Raw genomic sequence first — 24,067 nt, forward strand, 5'->3', positions numbered from 1 at the left:
CTCTCAATGCCAGTAGAGAGAGATTTGGTCTGGTTTTTCGCCATGGGAATACTCGTTTCAATCAGTCAAGCCACCTGTTTACACCAGGGACCAGCTGATTGTGTCTCAACATCACTCTCTCCTTTATTCATTTCTCAAATTAACCTCTAATTGTACGGTTCCAGTAACAGACCAAGTTAGCAACAAGTGATTAACTCCAAATTTTATATGTCTTTATCATAAATTCTCACCTAAATCTGTCTGTTTAAACCTAAAACCAGTTCTTCTCAATGAAGCTTTGGGCTGTCTGGTTCACCATCAGACCCTGAACTCTTGCATTAAATTAAAATTCTTTAAAACTGCAGAACTAGGGCTGGGCAATAAAACGATAACGATATCTATCGCAATAGACATGTGATCAATATCAATAGAAAATACGTTCGATAGAATGTTCGATAATTTCACTTGAACTCCGTTAGAGAAAAAATAGGAAGAAAACCCGTATGAGTGCGACAGCGCGAGAGGAAATTGTAGATAAAAAAGGAAAGGTCACGTCACCAGTTTGGCAATATTTTGGTTATTTTAAGTCAGACAAGAGTCCGACCGATGTTGTCTGCAAACATTGCAAGGTAGTCGTCCCTGCCAAGTCTGGCAACACGACACATTTATTTTATCACCTCAGCCGCTCTCATCCGCTGGAGTACAGCAGCCTTAAAAAGCCACAGCCATCGACATCTGCCGGTACAAGTGGAACAACACACAAGCGGCAACAGACCACCATCGAGAGGTACACGGCAGCAGTGCCATACGACAAAACATCAAAGCGATATAAAGAAATAACGGATGCAGTGGCGTATCATTTAGCGAAGGACATGCTCAGGTGAAACAGTTTTCCTTGCAGTGAAACCTGTTGTGTTATTTTTATAATTTTATGCTGGTTTGATACTAACATATTACTGTTTGTTAAATGTCAAAGATGTTAGTTCTACCTCAGGTGTACACTAATTTTTTATTGACAAAATACTTTGCACATTTTGTTGGATTAAGCATTTATTTAATGTCTATATTTGCACATTGACCAGTATGTTTATTTATTTGACTGTTTTTCATAGTTGTGTTGATCTCTTTATAAAGGTTAAAGGTTACGTTTAAAATAAAAGTATTTAAATTCAGCCTTTTTTTTCTCCTGGTCCTCATTTAGAATAGGTTAAAAAAAACAATCAATAATTATCGATATCGACTGATATGAAACACTTATATCGTGATACATTTTTCAGCCATATCGCCCAGCCCTATGCAGAACTTTCTTCATTTAAATGTGATCTGATATCTTCACGTCAGACTGTTTCATACAAAGAAACTAACTTTTTCTCTGAGGCTGTGACCCTTGACGTCCTTCCTATTGCTCTCCTGTAATGATGGACGCCGGGGGATTGAAGCTTATTCTGCTGCTGCACTCGTTGTAAATCACCCCGGACGAGAGTGTCAGCTAAAAACAGAAAATGTAAGAAGCAACAACCCAGCCTGATAACACTTTATAGCTTCTATAAAAATAAATCCTTTTGGAGCAGCGGCCTCATTATGTAAATCCCTGCTGGCACCTTTAAAATGAGTGGACACTGAGTGTATTTGTCCACTGCAGCACTTTCCCGGGTCGAAACCAGCAACTTTAACAAGTGCCTCTTAATTTTTGGATACAGCAAAACAAAAATGTTCTATCTGAGCCTCAGTTAAGAGGCCGAAATGTAAAAGTACTCCAACCCCCTGAAAGCCCTCCCACTTACAGCCGCCTGTCCTCCTCCTCCTGCTTGCGGCGCTGCTCCTCTTCCTCCCTCCTCTTCTTCTCCCGCTCCATCTCCTCCTCGATGCGCTGCAGACGCTCCCGCTCCTCCTCCTCCTTCTTCTTGTTCTGCATGGCAGTCAGCAGCTGCTCCGACCGGGTCACCAGGGCCTGGTACGCGTGGTCGATATCGATCCGGGTCATGATGGTGCTCTTACGGACACAAAAAAATCAAAACAGACTTATAATGATGATGTTTTCTGAACTGCAGGAGTTTATTTGAATAGAAATTCTCAAATATGAATGTCAGTGGCAGGTTTTAGTTCTAATGTTCTCCGACTAGTTGTTTAGACGTTCCCTTTGTCCGAAACATGTTCAGGATTTTATTTTATTAATTCTAGCACAATTTTGAATAATAATAACAATATAATAACTTTATTTTTATAGCACCTTTCAAAAACAGAATTTACAGTTACAATATGTTCCAGTCTAGTACATACTGCTCTGAACTGAAGCTGTCAGCACCTATAGTCACTGCGTCTTTAAGGATGTTCTTACAGGGATGTCAATGCTGCAGACAGATACTGAAGCATCAGACAATAACATCTATTTAAACAATTCTTTAAGGGCATCAGGAGTCTCACAGTTCACCGTCATCAGAGCACAATCTGACGCTGGTGAACCTGAGATGTCTTTCCGTCCCGTGGCAGATGAATATTCATACGCATCTGCAGTCAACGCAACCTTTTTCCTCCCGACTGCCACAAACAAAGCTGCAGGGTGGAGGTTTGACATGACAGGAGTCCCTCGACCAGCGCTTGTCCTTCTAATCCCGACATTTACTGCGGTGAGCACCTGTCAGACTCACAGCTCCTCCACAGTACAGAAAGTGGGAGGGTTGATAAAGAAGAAGCAATGCTAAATTATGAAAATCTAACATAAAACATTACTGTAGGATATTAAAGATTCATGACATTTATAGGCAGGATTATCTTGAAAGAAGGCGGCCTTAAAGTCACAGTTTAATCCAATTCAACAGCAAAAACCATCATGGTAATGAGAAATCTCCAAAATGCGTCAGTTAGGGTAAATATCTCTGAATGTCAGAAATCTTAAATCCCACATGAAGATACTGTATGTAAAAAACATCACAACCAGGACTTTATTATTCATTATTTAAAACAATCCAGGCGTCAAGCGGGGACTTCAGGTTCCACCTGTCTGTCAAACTGCAGCAGAACGTGGTCTAATTTCATGCTGTCCATCATTCGCAGAGAGTAGGTGGCACTTATGTCAAAACGGAGGATATCCTATTTTTAAAACAAAACTCTTCATATGTAAGCGTCTGTCAGAGCAGACAGCACAACAAAGGGCCTTTAACCGACGGCAGTTTGGCTTTTTGATACAAGAACACAGAGCTTTAATAGCTCACGTGTATCCAGATAGATCTCACCCACCTTGATTTTGACCATCAGGGAGTCGATGGCGGCATCCAGATCTTTGATCTGCTTGCTCATCTCTTGTTTGCCCTCCTTCAGCCCAGCCACCACCTCGTTGAAGCGGTCCATCCTCGTCTTCAGGTTCCGCACTTTAACCAACCCGTCGATGCTAAAACACGTAAAGACATAAAAGTTAGTGAAAATAACATGTACTTAGAGGCAGTGCCTGAAATGGGCCAGTCTCACCACTAGTGACCTTACACACCACTAACATCACTGGCATTATTTCCAAGGGGTAGACAATAAAAGTTGCAAAATAATCGTCTAAAATTATCTACTTTTGACTCGTTCAGACTCTGGACTTCATAGCCATGAACTGAAACTTGTGACATGCTAATCAATAACTTTGTCCCTCATCTGCTTTTGCTGAATGTCATTTTACTGCTTATTTATTATTTTTACTTATGTTGCTTTTAACTAAATCTCAACCTTCACCCAAACTCGGCCCCCGTCATTAATACCCCCCGTCCTCACACACTCCACCTCATTAGCAGCACACACAAAACGATCACACAGCCTGTTAGCACGAACCAGCAGGTTGTCAGATCAGACTAAAAACCCCCAAAGGGGAAGAAAGAAACCCTTCTTCACATGCATACTCCATTATTCCTCCCACCTGCCTCCCCCCCTCCGGGCTCTGTTGTTTATCATCAAATATCGGAGGTAATAAGCAGAGCTGTGTGTGTGTGTGTGTGTGTGTGTGTGTGTGTGTGTGTGTGTGACACGCTGCTGAGCTGTGAAAGTGGCAGATAATGCAGAAGAAGAGGAGGCGAAAGATGAGGGAACGAGGGAAGAACCGGAGTAGGCAAGGATGGAAGAGTTAAAGGAAAGGAGAGGGCTGTGAGCCGAGGGAGGTGAAAAATTAGCTTGGGTGGAGACAAAAACAGAGGGGAGAGACGGTGGAAAGTAATAAGGTAGTGAAGGAGGAGTGAAACCCACCGAGGTTTGTGCTTCTTCCTGCAGAGCCACATCCGAACTGTCTTCTGCATCTTGATACAGGCACTGGTCCGGTACAAAATCTTGTTCTTCACTGCAAGAGAAAGGAGAGAGAAAAGAGAAAAGGTTGTTAATGTCCTGCAAAGAGACCTTTGAGGATCAGGTCGTGCTAGAAAAGAAGGTTGGTGTTGAAATACGGGGATAACATTACACATTCAGGAGGTCATTCACATATAAGGACCTTTTCCACAAACAGGGAACCGGCTGCGTTCCGGTTCAAGCACCTCGTTTCAATCACAAAAAAATTAGTTCAGAATCCGAAAAGTTGGTTTCTAGCTGGACCCCAAAAATATCAGGTTTTCTTTGGGAACTAAAGTGGGCGCGTAATATTCTGCAGCGCCCTCTGATGATGATGATGCAATCCGATTACTATGGTTCCATTCAAAACTGGTGGAAACGCAGCACCAAGGTTCCAAGAGTCTTGAACTGAACCGGTTCAAGAACCAGAACCAACTTGGTGGAAAAGGGGCCACAGGGGTCGAGTTTAACCTAATTCAGATGTAAGTCCTTCTCCAAACTTTTTCTTCTCATTGTTAGAACCTCCTCTTTGAAGGTTCCCGACAATCTTTTCAGCTTGATAAATTCCTTCACGGTTGTCCTCCATCCGGCCATCTCAGTACTGGAAGCTTTGACCACGACCTGCTGCATTATACGTCCACCACCTTATGAATGTAGGGACATTTCGTCCTGAGGTGGGAGTTTAAAAACTTCTGGACTTTCTGGGCCTCTGCCAGACTTCTCCAGTTCCAGGCTTATTAGGGTTTATGATATTCTCCCCCTCTGCCAACTCATTGCTGATGATGATCAACTAACAGCCCTGCTCCTCTCTTCCCCCGAGTGTCCAAGACATGAAGCCAAAGACCTGTGACACCACTTTGAATTTGCTCATCAATCTTTGGCCCAAGTCTCTCTGGAAATACATACTTATTGACTAACTCTGTACATGGTGTTTCTTAGGGACAGTATCTCATTGACAAAGAAGTCCAATAACATCACCGCTTGGATTCAGATCAGGCAGTTGGTCCCTGAATGGCCTTCCTACAGTTTTATCCATCCCTACCTAGCAAGTTCCCAGCAGAACCATGGATTCCCCCTGCAGTACCCTTTTCTGGGACTACTTCCAGTGACTTCAAGAAAGTTGGAGCTGCAACGATTAGTCAATTTATCGATTAGCTGTCAATAATTAAAATAATTTTCCACTATTTTGATAATCAATAATCAACTTATTTTCAAGAAAAGTTTTCAAAATTCTCTGACAAAAGTTTACGGCTTTGCACATGGTGGAGACCCTGTCATGCTAGAAAAACTCCACCCAGTGACACTCGAGAGACTCAGGAGTACCTGCACATCCACCTATCACCCTGGGCAACAGCTTGAAGTGGTTTGATTCCAGAGCTGTTGTTGTGCAGAGTATCTGTATTTGTTTTCATTAAAACATGTGCACTCGCTCCGGTTCCTTCCCTAAGAGAAAGGTCACAATGAGAGGTCACAATGCACCCAAGAGCCAAACATCAGTCTCTGCAGCACTGGATTTCTACATGTGTCTTTTAGGTCACGAGCCGATATGGCAGCAGCTTGTTTTGTTCTGGGGCTAGCCAAATATTTCAATACTAGCACTGACACAATACCTTGGAACTCATACTAAACAAGTTTCTTTACAATAACTCTTTTTTCATTTCACAAAAGAAACCAAACTTTAAATGATAAATGTTGTCGAAATACAAGCAGCTGCGTAAAAACTTCCAAAAATAGTACAAGCCTAATGTACCCAAACCAAACAGGAAGTCAACCATTTTGAATTTAATGTCCAATTTTGGAGCTGTTTTTGCTTTTTCCAAGTGTTGCATTTTAACAAATTCCTTCTAGAGAAACGATCGGATTGACTTCAAATGTAGTCAGCGCAGCCAAAAGACTATCGCAATTAAAAGTTGGCGATTTCGACGTTTTGCTATATAACAGGAAGTTGATGTAACTTCAGTGTACTTTGTTCAATGTCCTGTAAACTTCATGTCTGATAAGAGTTCCGCCCTGAACACATCTATGTGCCAAAGTAGGGAAGTAAGCCTTGTATCTGATTTCCGTGCAATTTGCACGGTGTGATGTAAGGATGATCCACTGGTGCATGACCGCAGAACGCCCCACCATGCGAGGGCCCGTTCATTGCTGCCTGCAGCTTTAATTATCACTGTTTTTTACCAGCTATTGTTTGGTAATTGCTGCTACGAACACAAATTCTTTAGTGAGGCTGAAAGGCCTCGGCCCCATGGGTAACGGCCTGAGCTGCCCTTCCAAGCATGGCTTCAGGAGGGTATAATTATATCATCATTATAAAACCTGTCCTGTCATCCCTCTGGATGTTCTCCATTCTTGGACACTGATTTAATATATCATCAATATAGTCAAATGCTTCAATACCGTAATATGGGTTACATTCTGTTATGTATGCAGAATTTCTTGATTTCTTTTACGAAAACACGCATTATTTGTGATTTGATTCCATCCCTTTCCAAGCCTCTTGGCGACATAGATTTTTCTTTTATGCAGCGTCAATGAAGCAAGTTCGAAGTGAATTGAAGTGAGAAAATTAAAGAGGGGGAGAGCTGGAGAGATGAAGGGTGAAAGATAAATAGAGACAGAGATCGATAACGTCACTGCTCGCTGCCAAATTCATTCCATCTTGTTATAAACTCAATATTTTACTTCTACGCTGTTGATTACACAACTGAAGTAATGACTTGCATTTGCTGAATACATACTGGTTATTCTGAATATACATTAAAAAGCTTCTGTGTTATAAACCTTGGGGACTGGAAGCAGCCTATTCACTTTTAATGGGATATAATGATGTTTTTTGGCAACAGTTGCTTCTGTTCGGCCAATAAAGCTCATTTTCAATCTGATCGATGAAGAGTAGAAAGAGTGGGAGACAGAGGCAGAGGCAGAGTGACATGATGGAGGACAGATAACCATGAGAGAAAGTACTAGAGACAGAAAAAAGAGCGATTAAGATGGATCGAGCTAGACACCAACAGAGAGAGAGGGAGAAGTGTTATGATGGCCGCCTGCAGTGACTGACACGAACCTCCTCAGACACTGCAGTGATAAACACAAGAAAGCAGACAGATATCCTCCAGGAGCTCAACCCCACATTATTAACAGCAGGCTGTCTCTGCTGCAGACACGCCGCCCCACGGTTTGTTTTGCTGTTGTACTCCGCACCGTCCACAAGGCCCTTGGGTATTTTCTGCGAGCCATCTGTGCATACTGATCCATCTCTTGTTTGCAGGATCGGATTTCAAATGTGGACGCCTCGCCGAAACTGAGAACGAACAGCAGAGACTGTACTGAGTGAAAAAGGACGTTATTCTACCCTCTACGCCACTGATTCCCAAACGGTTTCCTGGAGGGACCTTTTTCTGTCAGTCAGTAAACTCGGTGACATATTCTATGGATATTTCATATTATATTCAAAACTGCAGGAAGTTAGTTTAAAGTGATTTAGATTAATTTAAAGCAGATTATTTCCTGTTTAGGAAACTTTTAAAAAATTCTTCTTCTTTGGTTGTTTTCTAATGCAGGACAAGGCTGTTTATCAGAGACTGAAGCTCTGTGGATATAGACTGTGTTCAGATCTTCAAAGTTTCCATCTTAACTAATAATCTGAACTTGAAAAATAACATGTTTCATTTAGTTTCCTTCACAGAAATTAACCAAATTGTGAGATATAGGTCTACTGTGTTTATTTTTTAAGTTCTGTGAAGGAAATTTACAATAAACATGTTTTTCTTTTAATGAACATGTTGTTCACATGTTTTGTTTGATGAACAGAAGGGCCGTATGTACATCATCTATAATAAAGTGTGTTGGATAATTAACTAAAGTTGTTCTGCCTGGAGGGAGTTTGATGGCGCTTTTGCTGCAGGATCATGAAACATGTTAAAATGAAGTTTACGATCTCTGTGCTGCTCGTGACCTGTGACTTGGATCACGGCCGCTGGTTTGGAGGTTCGACTCCACAGGATGCCAGGTGTGGTTTGGGGGGCTTGGACCCTATTAATACCTGCTTGCAGGTCTAGTTTTATTTTCTTCCGGTAAGAGATGGTATTTCTGGTTAGTCCTGCTTCAGCACAGACCCTGAGCACTGTATCTCCACCTCCCTGTCAATAAAACATTCTATAGGCTGATTTATTTATAACAAAAGGGACTCCCAAAACTGCTTCCAAACAGCTTAAACTGAATAAAACCCTTATCCAGACATGGCCAGTAGCTGCTTTACTCTGTCCATGTAAATGTTTGGCATATAGTTGAGCATCTTCAATTAGAGAATCACACACCCTCCACAAAATGGTGTCTAAAATTAAATAAATTCAGATACAAACAATTTCTTTGAGGATGGAAGGTTCAGATTTCTCTCAACATTTGTCCCCTTTATAACCCTGAGAACTGACCTAGATGAACTTAAGGAACTTTTCAGGATTTGTGTCAATGTGCGGAGGAGGACTTACATTTGATGACGGACAGAGCGCACCACTGGACCTTCTTCCAGCGGCTGTGGATGAGCCACTTGTTCACCTTCTTCACCAGCTCAGCCAGGTGATCCGGGTCCGACTTCATAATCTGGTCGAACTCTGCAAACTGAATAGAGGGTGAGACTCGGTCAGAGCTGAGATTTCACACTGTCAGCAGTAAACCAACAAGTTGCTTGGAACCAGCGATCATCATTATAGAAGAAGGACGTCTCTACTTTCTCCCACTGCACAAAAGTGAAGCCAAGATATCGTCATACGCACGACCGACTCAATGGTGAGCAGGACTGACGTCAATCGTGACGTGAAACCCCCTTTTTTATATCTTCAAATAACTGATAAAAACCAAACTGATGATCCCTCTAAAGCCTGATAAACACCAAATGAGATGAATAAAACACTAGGATCTGTACGTCTACTTGAGTAAAGAATGTGTGGACACACAAGATGGATTGTTGCGTGATTTAGTGAAAATCCATCTGGCCTATGGATCTGTGACAGCGGTATCAGACCAACCATAGTCCTTTGAAGTACTGGCAGCTACAGTGAGAAGACACTGTTTGTTAAACAACAATGGCGGCTGCTAAAGAGGTTAGCGTAGATGCTGTTAGCATCAGTTCTATCAGGCACTAAAGGCTAATAGACGACGTTACATTGTTCATTGATCTGACTGGTTGAAGTTTGATAGACTATCACCATCTATCAAACATCAGGTTCATCCAATCACCTTTCAGAGTATTTTTAGCCTTCCCTTTTCCAAACCACATACGACATGCAAATATCACATAAATCGTACAGCATATCGCCATAAAGCAGTGCTGCTCATCCGGATCCTGTATATCAGGAGGAAAGAAACATCTCTACTAACAGTAAAGCTAGTTTTCTCAACATGTATCATCATATTTGTCAAACCCTGTTCCTCTGAGGTCCAGATGTTGTATAGAATTTAGATTTTTCAGGTACTACTATCACAGTAACACGAAAATATATCTGTTGTCTGTGGAAATGCATTTGATATTTCACTGAAGCATGGCCAGAAGCAGAAACGTGTTTATTCATTTGTGCAGCAGTGAATTCAGTTTTCCCCTATTCACGAATGCATCTTTTATAACCGAGTCAAAGATCGTAGCAGTGCTGCTGAATGCTTTCTAACACTTACTACACTTGATTTGAGAGACTGCTGAGAGCTACTCTGTGATAGTGCGGCTGATTTGTTGTGTTGTGATCGCGTCCTCTGGAAACCTCTGACTTCCAAACCTCGAGCTGCTGCTGCTGCCTTAACAATAAAAGAATCTGCAGAAGTCACATTGTCTTCTTATTGTCAGTTTTCCGAGTTTGATTTCTGACAACATGCAGTGCCGTCGGCCCGCTGACCCTCAAGTGTTCGAAGCTTCAAGCTGACAGCTAGGGAGCCTCCGATTCATCATATCTAAATAAATCCACCTGACACAAAGCCTAAAACATACTTTTCTGCCATGTAACGTTTGCTAAACCCCAACCATGTTTGGGTCCTTGCAGCCTTAAACAGTTTGTTACAAGTACCATGTTATGTTATGTCTATCTTGGAGGGCATCATTGCCTCCAGAGCAAACATCACAACCCTGACGCTTCCACAGGGACGTGAAGAGTAATGAAAGCATCCGAGTTCAGCCAGAGACAGAGGACGCGAGTATTTATTTATTCCTCAGAGCTAAAATCTACAGTGTCAGGCTTTGTCAGTTTGTCCTGCACAGTGTGTACCGAGGTCCTCTGCTACAAACGTATGCACTTTCACGAAGCCCCCCTGGAAACCACATGTCTAACCCAAATGCTATGAATTATTCATCCGGTGGAGAAATAAAAATCCCATCTGTTGGCTCTGGTTCATTCGAAAAACCTCATCTCACCTCACCTCAGCAGCCAAAATGACTAATGTGCTTTCCCTCTAAATCTATTGTCTTTCTTTAGGGGAACAATACCTATATTAGCTACTGCGAAGGGGGAATAGAGCCGGTTTTCAAAAAAGTCTCACCTTCCCGGGCCGGAAAAACACTCTGGTCAGGCCAAACTTGTAGTCATTCTCATTCAGTCCCAGAGCTTTGAATAAAGCCTGCAACACAAACATGAAGTGCATTGATAAAAATGGAAATATGGCTGTGTTAGAATGATAATAAAAGATTGGATCGGGGCCGGCGCTGAGGCTCGGAGGACCTACCTTGCAGAAGAGACGTGGGTCGAGGCGGGTGAGCTTTGGAGGCATGTACTTCTGGTACATGTTGTAGAGTTCGTGGAAGGGAGCCCTGGAGGGGAAGCCGCCCTGCATCAGATCCAGCACTGACACCATACCTACGCAGAAAGAGACAATGGTTCATGTTCCTTCAGTTGTCAGACAATAAGCTCAATTTAAACAAGGTTTACCCATCCTGTACAACTAGAGCTGGGTATCGAACTTTCACCATAACGGTCCATGTATTTGTGCCAAACCATTGCGGTGTGGGGGTCACAGTTCGGTGGCACGTAGCCATACGTAGACTATACGTCCAAAATGTGAGTTTCATCTGGAAAACATTTAGCTGTACAATGTTAGCAACATGTAGCACAAAAAGCTGATCGGCACGCATCACACAATGGCTACCTGAGGACCTTTGAATCAGTTGCTTGGGAACAATTTTGGACCAATTAAAATTTTGGCCTGATGGTGGCGCCAGATGATTCGTCCTGAAGCGGAGAAAAATGTGGATCAAATTTAATGTCAACCTCATGGTGGCGCTAGTGGAAGAGTCAGAAGATCACCAAACTCATTAGGATTCATCCTCTAGGGACAATGAACATCTGTGTGACATTTAGGGGAAATCCATCCATCCACACGGTGAACTGACCGACATTAGCACCCTTAAGCCTCACCGCTAGTGTGGCTTAATTTCTCTACCTAACATATAACTCAGGTATCAGCACCAGTATTGTAAAGCTTCAAACAATCCTCCATTTACACCATAAACATCATTATAAGTGAGCTTGCAGTGGTCCTACAGATCCAATAATGCAGTTTTACATTTGAAAGCTGCGCTGCACGCCAATTAGCATCATTTCTCAGCCCTGGTTGACATTTTTCCCTTTTTGTCGGCGCCGTCTGTCTGTGTTTATGTTGTCACGACTTTCCAGACTGTTCCCCTTGACATATTAATTTAATTCCCTCATATGGACCCCCTGTAAACACGGCTGATTTGGCCTCTTTGAAGCATCAGAAGTCATCTCATTTCGCTTTGAAAGCTTATATCAAAGGGCTAATTTCCAGAGCTCTTTCGTAGCAGACAGATGTTGCTAATTGTCATTCAGTGTAAAGCAGAGATTGTAACCATCATTAAGTGACTCCAGAAGTCCTTTTCCATTAAGTGTTTTTATGTTGTCAGTCCCCTGCACAACAACGAGTTATGTAACTATTAGGACACAGAGGTAAAGATGAGGTAAAGGACATCCCAAAATACAGCTACTGTCAGGAATCGGAACAACCATTTAGACATGCTATGTATTAACATAAAAACAGTTAGCATGTATTAACTTTATGTAATGTTATCATTTGCATATTACCAACCAAAGGAATGTTTTTTTTAATACATTTACCTTATTGTAATTTACTTTAATTATCCTTCTTATTGTTTGTATTTGTTATTTATGCCTGCTTTATAATTTTATTTAGTTTTTAGTATAACTCTGATTAAATAATATCGTTATACCTGTAAAATTGATTGTATTGTATTTGATTGTCCTTTTTATCGTTGTATTCTATTCTTAAATAAAGTTTGATTGATTGATTCATATGCATGTGACAGCCAATTGTAGCGGCAAACCATAGACTGCAAAAACAACCCAGAAACCCAACCCAGTGATGCTTCAGAAATTCTTTAATAACAAGTTATTCTGTCACGAAAAAGTGTCGACTCGTTGTAAAGAGATAATCAGAAATCAACCTCTCATGGCATTTAATCATGTAAGCGGCTAAAAGGCTCAATTCTGTGGAGAGGAACACTTTATTCTACTGAACATTACAACTTTCTTACACAAACTATAATAAAACTTTGCCCTTGTGTATTCAGATAAACCCTGATTGCGAGCCCCGAGCTGCACATAACTCCTATCAGACCTCACACTGTAATCTCTTTACGGTTCCCAAAGGACACGATAAAACATCTTCCTCAACAATCACAATTACATGAAGGCAATTTCCCAAAAGTGTGTATGTTCACCTTACAGCCCTTTTGGAGAGGAGACACTTAAAACAGACCCAGGCTTTTATTAAAAAACCCAAAGCTTCACTGATAGAAATATTCAAGCCGAGAGGCTCATATGAACCGGAGCTCCTGAACATTTTATCCCGGTGTTAGTCTCCCTCCACCGGTTGCCTGTGAAATCTCTCACTAGTTATTAAGTCCTACTTCTAACTGACAACATATTACACAGCTTCAATATGTCACTGATGTATTTAAGCCGTCTAAGCCGACTGGCGCTTTCCACTCGGGGAGAGCCAGTCTGCTCCGGGCGGAGAATCCAGCACCGTCTCAGGACCCGATTAAATCTACATCTCGCTTTCAGGGGTCCAAACTTTCTTTTTGTGTTTATCTCACTGCAGAGTCTTATTATCATTAGCTGAGGTTTGAAGATTAAAGATTTGGGGTCAGCTGTTAACAGAGAATATGAGTGGCGGGCTGAATCCGACCGAGCCGTCCCAAAGTCATCATGATCCAAATGTCTGTGAGAAATAATAATAACCACAAATATAATTAGAATGGTTTTCTGCAACCCTGAATTACAAACTACAAGGGAACTTAGGATCTCAGGTTGAACTAACTCAGAACATTTCCATTTCACAGTCCAGTGATTTTATAGAAACTCACATGAGCCACTAATCATCAATCAGAAGGTTATTAATTAAATTACCGAATTAAACCTCAAGGCTCTGAGTCGAAACACTTTTGAAAACAGTTTATTATTTAATATCTTCAATAAAAAAAAGTTTTCATTTTGTCAACCAACACCTGAGACTACACCTGCTGCCCTGTTACAATAATTGGTTTTCATTCTGTAGGTTTAGGCCTGTTTGGTTGCTGAACATCCCTTTTGGAGCTGAGCGTGTCCTGTTGGTACACAGAGCCCTACCCCGTCTAATCCAAACTATCAACGCTTTGATTCCCAGTCCAATGAAACTGATAAAGAGCTTCCCAGGGTGCCGGTATCAGGACAGGGCATCACTGAGTTTGTGTGGATGAAAGCAGTATGGGGCTCTCTGAGGATATTAAACCCCGGCTCATAATTTCTTTTCTTCCAAACCTGAGGGGACGGAGCCGTGGCCGGGTCTTTGGTCTGAGGAACAGGAAAAGTTTAAGAAAAGCCTCCAAAAGTCACAAAGTTTAAAGATTATAAGACAGGAATCAGGAAATAAGGGCAGCCAAGGAGAACCAACATCTGCAGGTTAAAGTCAAATCTAAGACTAATTAATACCTCATAGATATTTTAATACCTGTATCAAATCATATCGTCACAGCAGGTTATAACAATAGTTACTAATGATATAATTGGATTAACAAAGCCAGGGCAAAGATAAGCAGCAGAAAATGGATGGATGAATTCTTCATGTGTAGATTTTTAGGGTTTTAGTGGAAACAGTAGGGCGATTATTCTTTCCGAGGATGGCGAAGCTCTACTCTGACTCTGATTGGCTAATACTACTAATTTCAGGTGATTATACACTGATGAAAATATGATTAGTGTGCGTGTGTGTGTGTGTGTGTGTGTGTGTGTGTGTGTGTGTGTGTGTGTGTGTGTATATTATGATCTGCAAACTCAATATAATCAATATGATAATCTCAGTTTTGGGTATTTTTCCGTTAAAGTTTTAGACAGATTTATAAAAACACTTTTTTCTTGAAGTGAAAGTGAACTTTGGTTTTATATTATATATTTATTTTGTGCGTGCCTGTTGGTTGTGGATGTTTTGGACGGTGAGTCACTGCTGATGTTCTGTCCTTCTGTTTGTCCTTGGTTATCTTTGTGTTTTCTGACTTCTATTTATTCAAACTGGTATTTATTTCCAGCAGTGAAGACTTGTTTTATTTTATTTTACAACAGTTCATTTAAATGGATGAAAAACAGGATCCACCGACGGCATCTGAATGAAAGTTTAATTTAAAATCAGCAGCAAGCAGCTTGTTCTCAACATCTGAGCTGGAAAATGAGAAGGAAGGACACCAAAGGGTAAGAAAGAGCCAGTAGAAGAAATGTTGAGGGGACCAGGTTTACACCCACAAATAGACAAAGGGTTAGGCAGAGGGGACCAGGGACCCTGACACTACCAGGATTTCATTTGTAGAAAGAGAACTGAAGTGAGACCTGAACTTTCAAAACGTTTGTTTGTAAAATTCATGATGTTTTTTTTCTAATTTTGGCATTCCAAAACGGGCTAACGAGAGGCTGTATTCAGTCACAGAAGCGAGTGCAGCAGAGGATAGACTCAGGAAAGAAAGATGAACATTCAGGTAAAACATCTTAAAGATCTGAATGAGTCCACTGACCGGAGCACTGCAGCTGGGAGAGAATCTGAGCTCCTTCGAACTGGTGGCTGACCATCTTCAGGTTTGGTTTAATGCAGCGGATGAAGCTGGAGCCCTGCAGCAGATAGAGACAGGTTGGAGACACGAGGAGAGAAATCATTACAGTAACAGCAGAGGACACAGGTTAAATCAGAAACTGACTCAGGACATGAAGCTCTGTTTGCCTCTCAGGAGACAAACAGAGCTTCTTCACTGCAGCTGCAACATGAAATCAACCAGCTGAAGGGGGGGGCATAAACACTGACCGTGCTGCGGAGCTTCTCCAGAAGAATATTCAGCTGCGTCTGCAGGAAAAAGAAAACAGTTTTTATTTAACAATCTGTGTGATTGTAAACCGCAGTGGTTTATTTATGTCAGATACCAAACACAGGATTACATTTTATATTCTTTTACTTTTAAATGATCTGTTCATGAATAAAATCTCTAATAAACTGGACAACAAATAGCAAAAAGGAAGGAAAAGAAATTCATTCAGATTCAAATGCATTTATCCGAAGCACACAAGGCTAAAATGGAAATCAATTTTCGTGGACAATGTAGATTATTTCCAGAATATCTGGTCATCAGTGGAAGCTCAAACTGAGAGAAACAAAGCAGAGAACAGGATGGAAAGATGAGCTTTCAGTAACCAGGCTTCATTCAGCGATTAGCCAGGAGCTGGCTGAGTCAGGACTGCCAAGATGGCGACGGCAGTCAAACAATCTTCGCTATGAACACCTCTCTACTGCATACGACTGTTTGCTCTCAGCAGCAGATCAGATACGAAGTCAAACAAATGCGTGATTAAATCTCCTGATCTGTTCTGATGCATAACTCCACCAGCAGCACAAGCACTTTGGCCGACACCACAGTGCTCGCCGTGGCAGTAGTGCCAGACTTTCATCGGGTTATTGTATTACTGTCTGGAACGAGAGGCAACAATTAATCTGAGGCTGAGGATGCTGCTGAGGGAAGAAAGCACTGGTCCCTGATAAGCTTTTGTAAAGCGCAGCCTCACAGTTCGGTACGTGTTCGCAGGAATCCTCTGCAGGCTGTCACAGGTCAGAAAGGATTAATTCTTTACATTTGATGGAATAATGGCAACTTATATCATCATCCTCCTCTTTGTTGGTTGGCTGAACTCAGCTAGGCGCGGTTCCTGATAATGTTTTTGACTTAAATTTTTCAGAATGTGCATTTTTGATTTTCTTCATATCTTAAGTTTCTAAACTAAAAACAGAAACTGCTACAAAAGAAATGCTCCCCTCATCAATATATCCTCATAACTGGTTACTCGCTGATGATGCATTATTCAAGCTTGTTCTAGCTAATCACTACAGACACGAGGAGCGCTATGTGAATGTAAATGTATGTAAATGTAAATAAATGTATACTAATTAGGGTGAATAATGGAACGACACTGGAGCCGAAGACAAACAAAAACGCTGATTAAAAATGGTCATGTGGCAGCTGCTAGCAGCTATTAGCATAACAACGGTGTCATCACCTGTCCGCCCTAAGCATATCTGTGTACAACCACAGCACGGTAACAACTACACCTGCAAACATGGCCCCAACAAACTGCACACCAGCTGACTTTAAAGATTGGAGCAGTAAGATTTCATGTGACTTCACATCCTCATTGGCTAACTTATGCCAACTTAACGCTAGTAACAGGATAGTTATTGTGTGATCAGATTATTGACAGTTTATATAATGAACAGAGTATCTTAAACCTGCATTCTATATAAAGGCCAGCAGGGGGCAGCTCCACTGGCTGCAATAACACACTGATACCATTCAGTCTTATGGAGAAATGAGCCGACTTTTCAGTTGATTTATGAGCTCAGTAAACAGTTTCCTGATGAGTTTCTGGTCTCAGTCTCTAGTTTCAGTCTTCTTCCATACAGCATGATGTTCATTTAGTAACTGATGGTCCCATTTAGAGAAAAACAGACCATAAAGCAGGGTATGCTTTAGGGCAGGGCTACCTTGTGACAGGACAAATCTTAGGTATCTGACTTTAGGGGAATGGAGGAGCCCTTTTTGTGATCTACGTATGCTGATGACAGCACTGTATTTTTATCTCTTTTTGCAAGCTTATTGCTTCTGGTTAAGCTACAGTGTGCCGTTGGGCCAAACTGCCTTCAGGTGACAGCTGGTCGGATCATAATTTCCTTCCATCTGTAACAGCGTGTATAGTCGTGATGAAAGAATCCAAATCGAATCGAAAAGAATCAAATCCAAATTGCTAAAAACAACAAATAGTGGTAATGGATGTCTTAAAGTTTAAATGTCTGTAAATCATACTAATTATATAATTATGATATAAATTAAGCCTTTGGTTTATTAAATTATCATCATTAAGAAAGTTTAAAAAAAAAAGTCTTGTTTCTGGGAAATTTGTCTTATTTTTTGTCTAAAAAGAAACAATTATCTTGTCAAATATGTTCGGCATTAACAAAAGTTTCATTTATCTAACTTTATCTTAATAAGATATTACAGCTAATATTGAGCTTGATTTAACCAGTTACAACAATGGTTGCATACCCCATAATATCCCAGCAGAAGAACCAGATTATTGTCCTCATTTTCAGAATAAGAGCACTCGCACAACTTCACAGTTTAAGAGAAAGTCGTCCGGTCCCAGTGTTGGAGGTAAAGCAGCTAAAAAGGCCCATTACAACCTTTTAGATGTTTATAGTTTTAAGAATTCTAGTCAAGCAAAATTCCAGAAATGTTGATTATATTTAAGAATATTTTGTTTGTTTCTTGTTTTGCAGTGTGTTCATGATGATGCATCACAAACGTTTCATAATTATCAATATGTTCAGGCAATATATCTGGAATCAACTCATCAGCCGCCGCTGGATGAGCCTCTGGAATACGTCACCTCTGTCATTTGGTCCCTAAATTGGGACAAAGCCACGCTGTCTGGTTATAATGAAAAACTACAGCCCCCTCCATGGCTCACAATCCCCCTCCATGGCTCACGATGCACATCAGAGGCTCCAGCCGGGAGGCGACGTCTCCCGCCACCTCCACTGACTCAGATTTATCACTGCTCATTTTCACCGTCCCCCTTCTGCTCCTCGCCCAGAGCTCTGTTCCTGTCTGCCTGCTCTGATGCACCTTTCGAACCTCAATCACAGCTCTGATATACAGAGGGGGAGAGAGAGGGAGAGAGAGGGAGAGAGGGGGAGCCGGGGCAGAGGAGGCAGAGACCTAACGGGATGAGGAGGCTTTAGGAAAGCACTGCAGGTAACAGAGCTCACAGGTAATAAGAACTCAATCTACTTGATTCCAAATTCACCAGAGACAAGCTCCGTGCTTCTCACAGATCTGCTGAATACAAAATATAAAACATTTACTGACCGTATCTTACCTGATTAATGTTCAACAATTCAGTTCGCTGTGTATTAAATATTAGTCTCAGTCTGTCTGTCAATCCAAGTCTAACTCCACCTGCAGTTCTGCTCATTTAAAGACCGCAGTGACTGACCACAGCAGCATAGCAGGAACAGCGAGGGTGACGGACCTCTTTGAGATAGTTATGATGATTTATTGCCTGCGATAAAATCATCCGAAACAACAAAAGGAAACAACTACAGCTAACTTTAACTATGGCGTTACTGTGTGCTATGCTTATGATGCAACCCATGTAGCACCATCCCTTCTTTCCCTGTGTGTCTCTGTCGTACAGTCAATAATAAGCTTTTTAATTAAACTGACACAATGCAGTGTTTCTGTGAATAGATCTCTCACTACAGCCTCAGTGAGGATCTGTATCACGCATATAAATCACGTCTACATACGCACCAAAGGATCAAATGTTGGGACATCAAAGACGCCGGGGTTCCTGTAAATTGCATAAAATATTTCCCCCTCGCTGCCCGCACTGTACCGAACACCATCGTTCCCTCGGGTTATGTGCTTTTATTTCATGTTGATAGAGTGGAGCCGGGCGCTGTGGTGTTTGGCTCACCTTGCCTTTGGTTAGGTGACACATTAGAGCTCATATCAAGGTGATGCTGAGCTGGATGAGTCACAGCGGAGGAGGTTAAAACACTCTCCCTCCATAAGCTGATGACAAAGGAACTGCTCTCTGTTCTCTAAATGTACGCTGGGACTCATCCACTGAGATAGAAAAAGAAGGATTCTTAAGGCCAAAACCAATAATATTTCTAAGCACCGGCTCCACGGACAGCTTACGTTACGCTACGAGACAGAGAGCTAATGTTACACCAGCGAGATTCAAATAATGATTTAAATGAATTTATTTTTATATAATAATCATGTGGTTGGATTTTTTTTTAAGATGTCCTTACTGGACTCTATATTCAGTAAACCGGCCCGAACCAGTTGGTGATGCTGCGTGTGGCGTCTCTGAGCCTCCTTACACCGCTGTCACATTAATGGCGTAATCTGATAGGTTGGTGTCTTCAGTGCAGTTCTTGGTGATTTTGCAGATTCTGCAGTTTATTTTCATCCCTCCTGGTTTGTTTTATTATTTGCACCAGTAAAAAAAAGAAACTGCAGTTTTGTACCATACAGAGAACAGGAACATAATGAAACCCTGTGAGACACCAGAGCATTACGTTATTAACCCGTTAATGTCCACAGTGCCTCTTTACAGCCCTTAAAACACTCACTGAGCAAAGCACAAATACAGTTAAAGGCCACAGTGCAGGCTTAGTTAAAGCAACAAAGCAACAGTTTGTTTTACCAATCTGACTTTAATAAGCTGCCAATTGACCAGTTCAGGGTTTTCCTCTCACTGATATTTGATGCCATTTTTCTAATACAGTTGTTTTTATCTACAGAGCGAGCGGGTCCTCTTCTGGCGGACTCTGCCATGTTGAACCGCCATGTTTCTATAGTAGCCCTGAACGGACAAACCAAACACTGACTCTAGTTTCTCCGGCACACCTCACAGCCCGTTCTCATTCCCAGGTCCTCAAATACAGACACGAGTGGTGTTCAGTTAGTTTCTACTCACCTTAAACTTGTTGCCGACGCTGATGAAGCTGAGTTTTCCCGCCTTCTGCTTCACGTCTTTGCTGTTGTTAGAGTTTTCAAAGAGCTCGCGGACGAAGCGGTCCTTGGACTCGCTGACGAGACACTCCAGAGACATGTGCAGGGCGTCGTTGTTCTTCTCCACAAACTTCGTCTGACAGAGGGACAGTTTTTAAACTACCTTAGAAACAGCTTCAAGTTTAAAATCCTATTATTGTTAAAAAAAACCTGAATATATAAGACGCAGTAAAAAAACTGTAGGTTTACATGGTTTTTAGGGTTTATTTTAAATAGTACAATAGTCAGTAAGAAAATATACTTTTTTCCACTTAAAATACATTTGGCAAATCTATCTAGATATTTACGGTTTATCTAATAGATAAAACTGTTAAATTCAAGTTTAATATTGAAAGTACATTTCTAAAATTATGTAAAATTAGTGACAATTAACAATGTATAATTATGGAAGTTGAATAAATGTTGTTTATCAGTGTATAAGCATTGGTAAACTGTCCAAATACAGTTTTTATCAGTGTAAACAGCAATAATTACTGTAATTTCACAGATAATGACTTTTATTACAGTTCTATAACTTTTAACATTCAGATTAAAATAGGAAAAAAAGGAATAATAACAGCACTCTGCTGTAAATGTAAGCCTGATTATTGTATTATAGCAGAGTTCACCTGGATTTATAGATCATTGTTTTACAGTGTAAATATCTTTAATTAAACATTAAAAAGACAAAACATTACACAAGATTTTATGAAAAATTAAATTAAAGCTAAAAACTGTATTTTAATTATAGGAAATTCCTGTATTTTTACAGTAATTTGTTGGTGCCCAAATATTACAGTTTTTTTATAATTTCTTTTTTACAGTGTATATAAAAGCACACAGTCTCAATATGACTTTAGGGTGAATTTAAAATGTACTATCTGGGGTGTATTTATCTGAATATAATCACATCTGAACGGTCACTTGCTTTCATGTTTTCTGCGCGGATCAAAGAAAAATAAATAAATAACTGGATGTGACATTATTTTTAAAGATGGCTACAGGAAAACTCACTGTCTCGTAGCACACGGCTCCTGCAAAATGTCTGATAATAAATCCTTCATCATCCCTCACGTTCCTGTGGACGGCCAGCTTAGACTTCCTGGGTATCTGAGGGACACACACACACACACACACACACACACACACACAGTGAAACACTCCACAGTCTTCCAGCTTATTTTCCATTTTAAATAACCCGCTAATTCCCGATCCTGTCAGTCGATTCTCGGCTGGAAGTGAAGATTAAGAGTCAGTGTTCAGTGATTTCTCACTCCTTAGCTCATTTTAAGTTGATTTAAGATAATTAATATACATAATAAATAACCACAGCAAAGACACAGGTTTATAAAATGTTGCACAGCAAAAACAAACCAAAGTTGGTGGTTGTTGGAAAGACTAAAAACTTTTATTTATAATTTGTTTAACAATGATCTTATTTATGAGGTATAATAATAATAATAATAATAATAATAATAATAAGACTTTCTGGATTTCTGTGTCTGAACAGTGAGATGTGACTGTTTCACTCACCGTGAGGCGGAAGTGGTTTTTGTGTTTGTTGTGAACGGTGTCGGTAAAGTGCTGGTCGGTGGGTTGAGGTAGTCGGTTTTCTTCGTCCAGGATGTCCAATATGCCGACCAGCTTCGCCTCCACCAGGTCTGTGGAGAGAGTGTGAGAAGCATTAAGCTTTGCCGCGTCGGACCACTTGAGGCCGCCGGGCAACGTGACCAATTAAATCAGGGAGGGACGATTAAAGAACTAAATGAATGTTTAATTGAATCGGTAGAGGAAACCATAACAGTTTGTCCTTGACCTGATCTGACTCACAAAGTGATGGAGGAGCCGGCATAATGTCATCAGATCATTATTATTATTATTATTATTATTTACAGTATAGAACACTTCATAGGTGCAAAGGTGATTTATTTTATCAGTATGAGTTCAGGGATTTCAGCCTCTTCAGTATCAACTTTAATTAATTATTAGATGTTATTGTGAGCAGGAAAACGATTGATTCTGCTGATCAATAGTAAACTTTGGTTGAAATGCAGCTCAATTTAAGGACGTAATGAGCCTCCAACTGCTGCTGATTGAGTTTAGCACAGCCGAGGAATTCCTGACAGTTTTATCTGAACAATGAAACACTCGATACCCAAACTGAGTCTGTGCTAGGCTGTTAAAAGATAAAAGTAACATACATATAGTTGTATCTTAAATTAGCTAATATTAACAAAACGCTAGCTAATGACGTAGCACTGAGCGACACATGCAAGTTAGAGCATGCTAACATTACTTATAAGATGTACGCAGCTAGCTAACGTTTATTTATAGATTAACTAACGAGGTAGCCAGTTAGTGACTGAGGTAAATTGGCTGTCTTCGTTAGCATTTTGCTAACATAAGCTAACTATTCATCCTCTCACCTGTCCCTTCATCCCTCCATCTACCCCTTCCACCTGCTCCCAATCACAGGAAACAACCAACTATTTCTGCACCAGACTCTACAAGCTGAGGGAAAAGTGGATGAATGAATGAATGAATGAATTAAACTTGATAAAGAATACTAGTTAAACAACTGAAGTAATGAATGAATGATGAACAATAATATATAAACCAAAACTGAATGACGAAATGAGTGTACGAATGAATTAAAAATAACCCTATTACTTGAGTGAATGAATGAATGAATGAATGAGTGAATGAATGAATGAATGACCGTGTATACAGTGAACTGCTTTGATTTGTGAGGTTTTAGTTTGTAATGTTTGTTTTATTCCTGCTTTGTCTTGCATGCAGTTGTGTTTCTACCGTGGAGATTTAATTTTTGCTACGCAGAGTCTGATTTTAATATTTTCAAAACACACAACAGGAACACAAACAAACAAACAAATACATTTTAGTAATCTACAGTTTGGAGCCAACAAACAGAGCTTGTTGTAAACAGCCTGTGTCGACCGCTGCCTCCCTCCAGCGGACTCCGCTGTAGTTAAGCATCTAAAATTGATGCTATTTCACCAGACTGGACATCAGCAAAAAGCACAATTAACCTCCTTCACCTCTAATCACCTCACATCCATCTCCCTCCCCCGTTTGTGGAGTAATGAAGAAACATTTCAGTCAGGACAGGAGTTCAGATGCTCGGGGGCTTCATCACTTTGTCTGTCCATGAAACGGCGCCGAGGCTCGGGGGTCAAACTGTGGAGAGGCAGCTCGCACAAAACTGAGGGCTCGGAGCCAGCAGCACATTAAGGCCAATAATGAGCAGCATGCTGCCGTTCGTGGCTCGTAAACACAACTGCCTCCTCCGGTTCAGCTCAAAAACATCCTAAACAACCGACCCCTCAACAACACATTTACAAACACCAATACTACAAAGTACAAACAGCGGCAGCAGCAGGCCTCCACAACCTCCAGACTCCACAACCGTTTATCTGAAGGAGCATCAGAGCTGATAGACACAGCTACAGCTCGTACACAATCCACAATGCAGTGCAACAGAGTCTACCAGTAGTCCAGATTCAAGTCTCCAGTCAAGGCCTACAAGTCACAAGTTAAGTCCCAAGTCAAGAACAAAAGTCAACACAGCAAAATTTAAAGTCACATCCACAGTGAGGACCTACAATTCCTACATTAAGACATGACAGCTAA

At 41.0% G+C, this 24,067-nt stretch overlaps 1 protein-coding gene across 7 annotated transcripts in view; it reads right to left on the reverse strand.

Moving 5' to 3' along the window:
* The window catches only part of myo6a (myosin VIa), a 117,804-nt gene that overhangs the window by 29,398 nt on the left and 64,339 nt on the right, over nt 1-24,067 (reverse strand). For all 7 annotated transcript variants that reach the window (XM_051408999.1, XM_051408998.1, XM_051408997.1 and 4 more), the window contains exons 16-26: nt 21,950-22,077; nt 21,431-21,526; nt 20,343-20,513; nt 15,610-15,648; nt 15,326-15,419; nt 10,975-11,105; nt 10,792-10,869; nt 8,760-8,889; nt 4,198-4,288; nt 3,217-3,367; nt 1,764-1,972 (exon numbers count right to left, since the gene is read on the reverse strand). In XM_051408999.1, the coding sequence (XP_051264959.1) occupies nt 1,764-1,972; nt 3,217-3,367; nt 4,198-4,288; nt 8,760-8,889; nt 10,792-10,869; nt 10,975-11,105; nt 15,326-15,419; nt 15,610-15,648; nt 20,343-20,513; nt 21,431-21,526; nt 21,950-22,077 (1,318 nt within the window). The remainder of the gene's footprint in view (nt 1-1,763; nt 1,973-3,216; nt 3,368-4,197; nt 4,289-8,759; nt 8,890-10,791; nt 10,870-10,974; nt 11,106-15,325; nt 15,420-15,609; nt 15,649-20,342; nt 20,514-21,430; nt 21,527-21,949; nt 22,078-24,067) is intronic.

This window comes from Dicentrarchus labrax, unplaced genomic scaffold (assembly GCF_905237075.1).
Source record: "Dicentrarchus labrax unplaced genomic scaffold, dlabrax2021, whole genome shotgun sequence".
Classification (NCBI taxonomy): Eukaryota; Metazoa; Chordata; class Actinopteri; family Moronidae; genus Dicentrarchus; species Dicentrarchus labrax.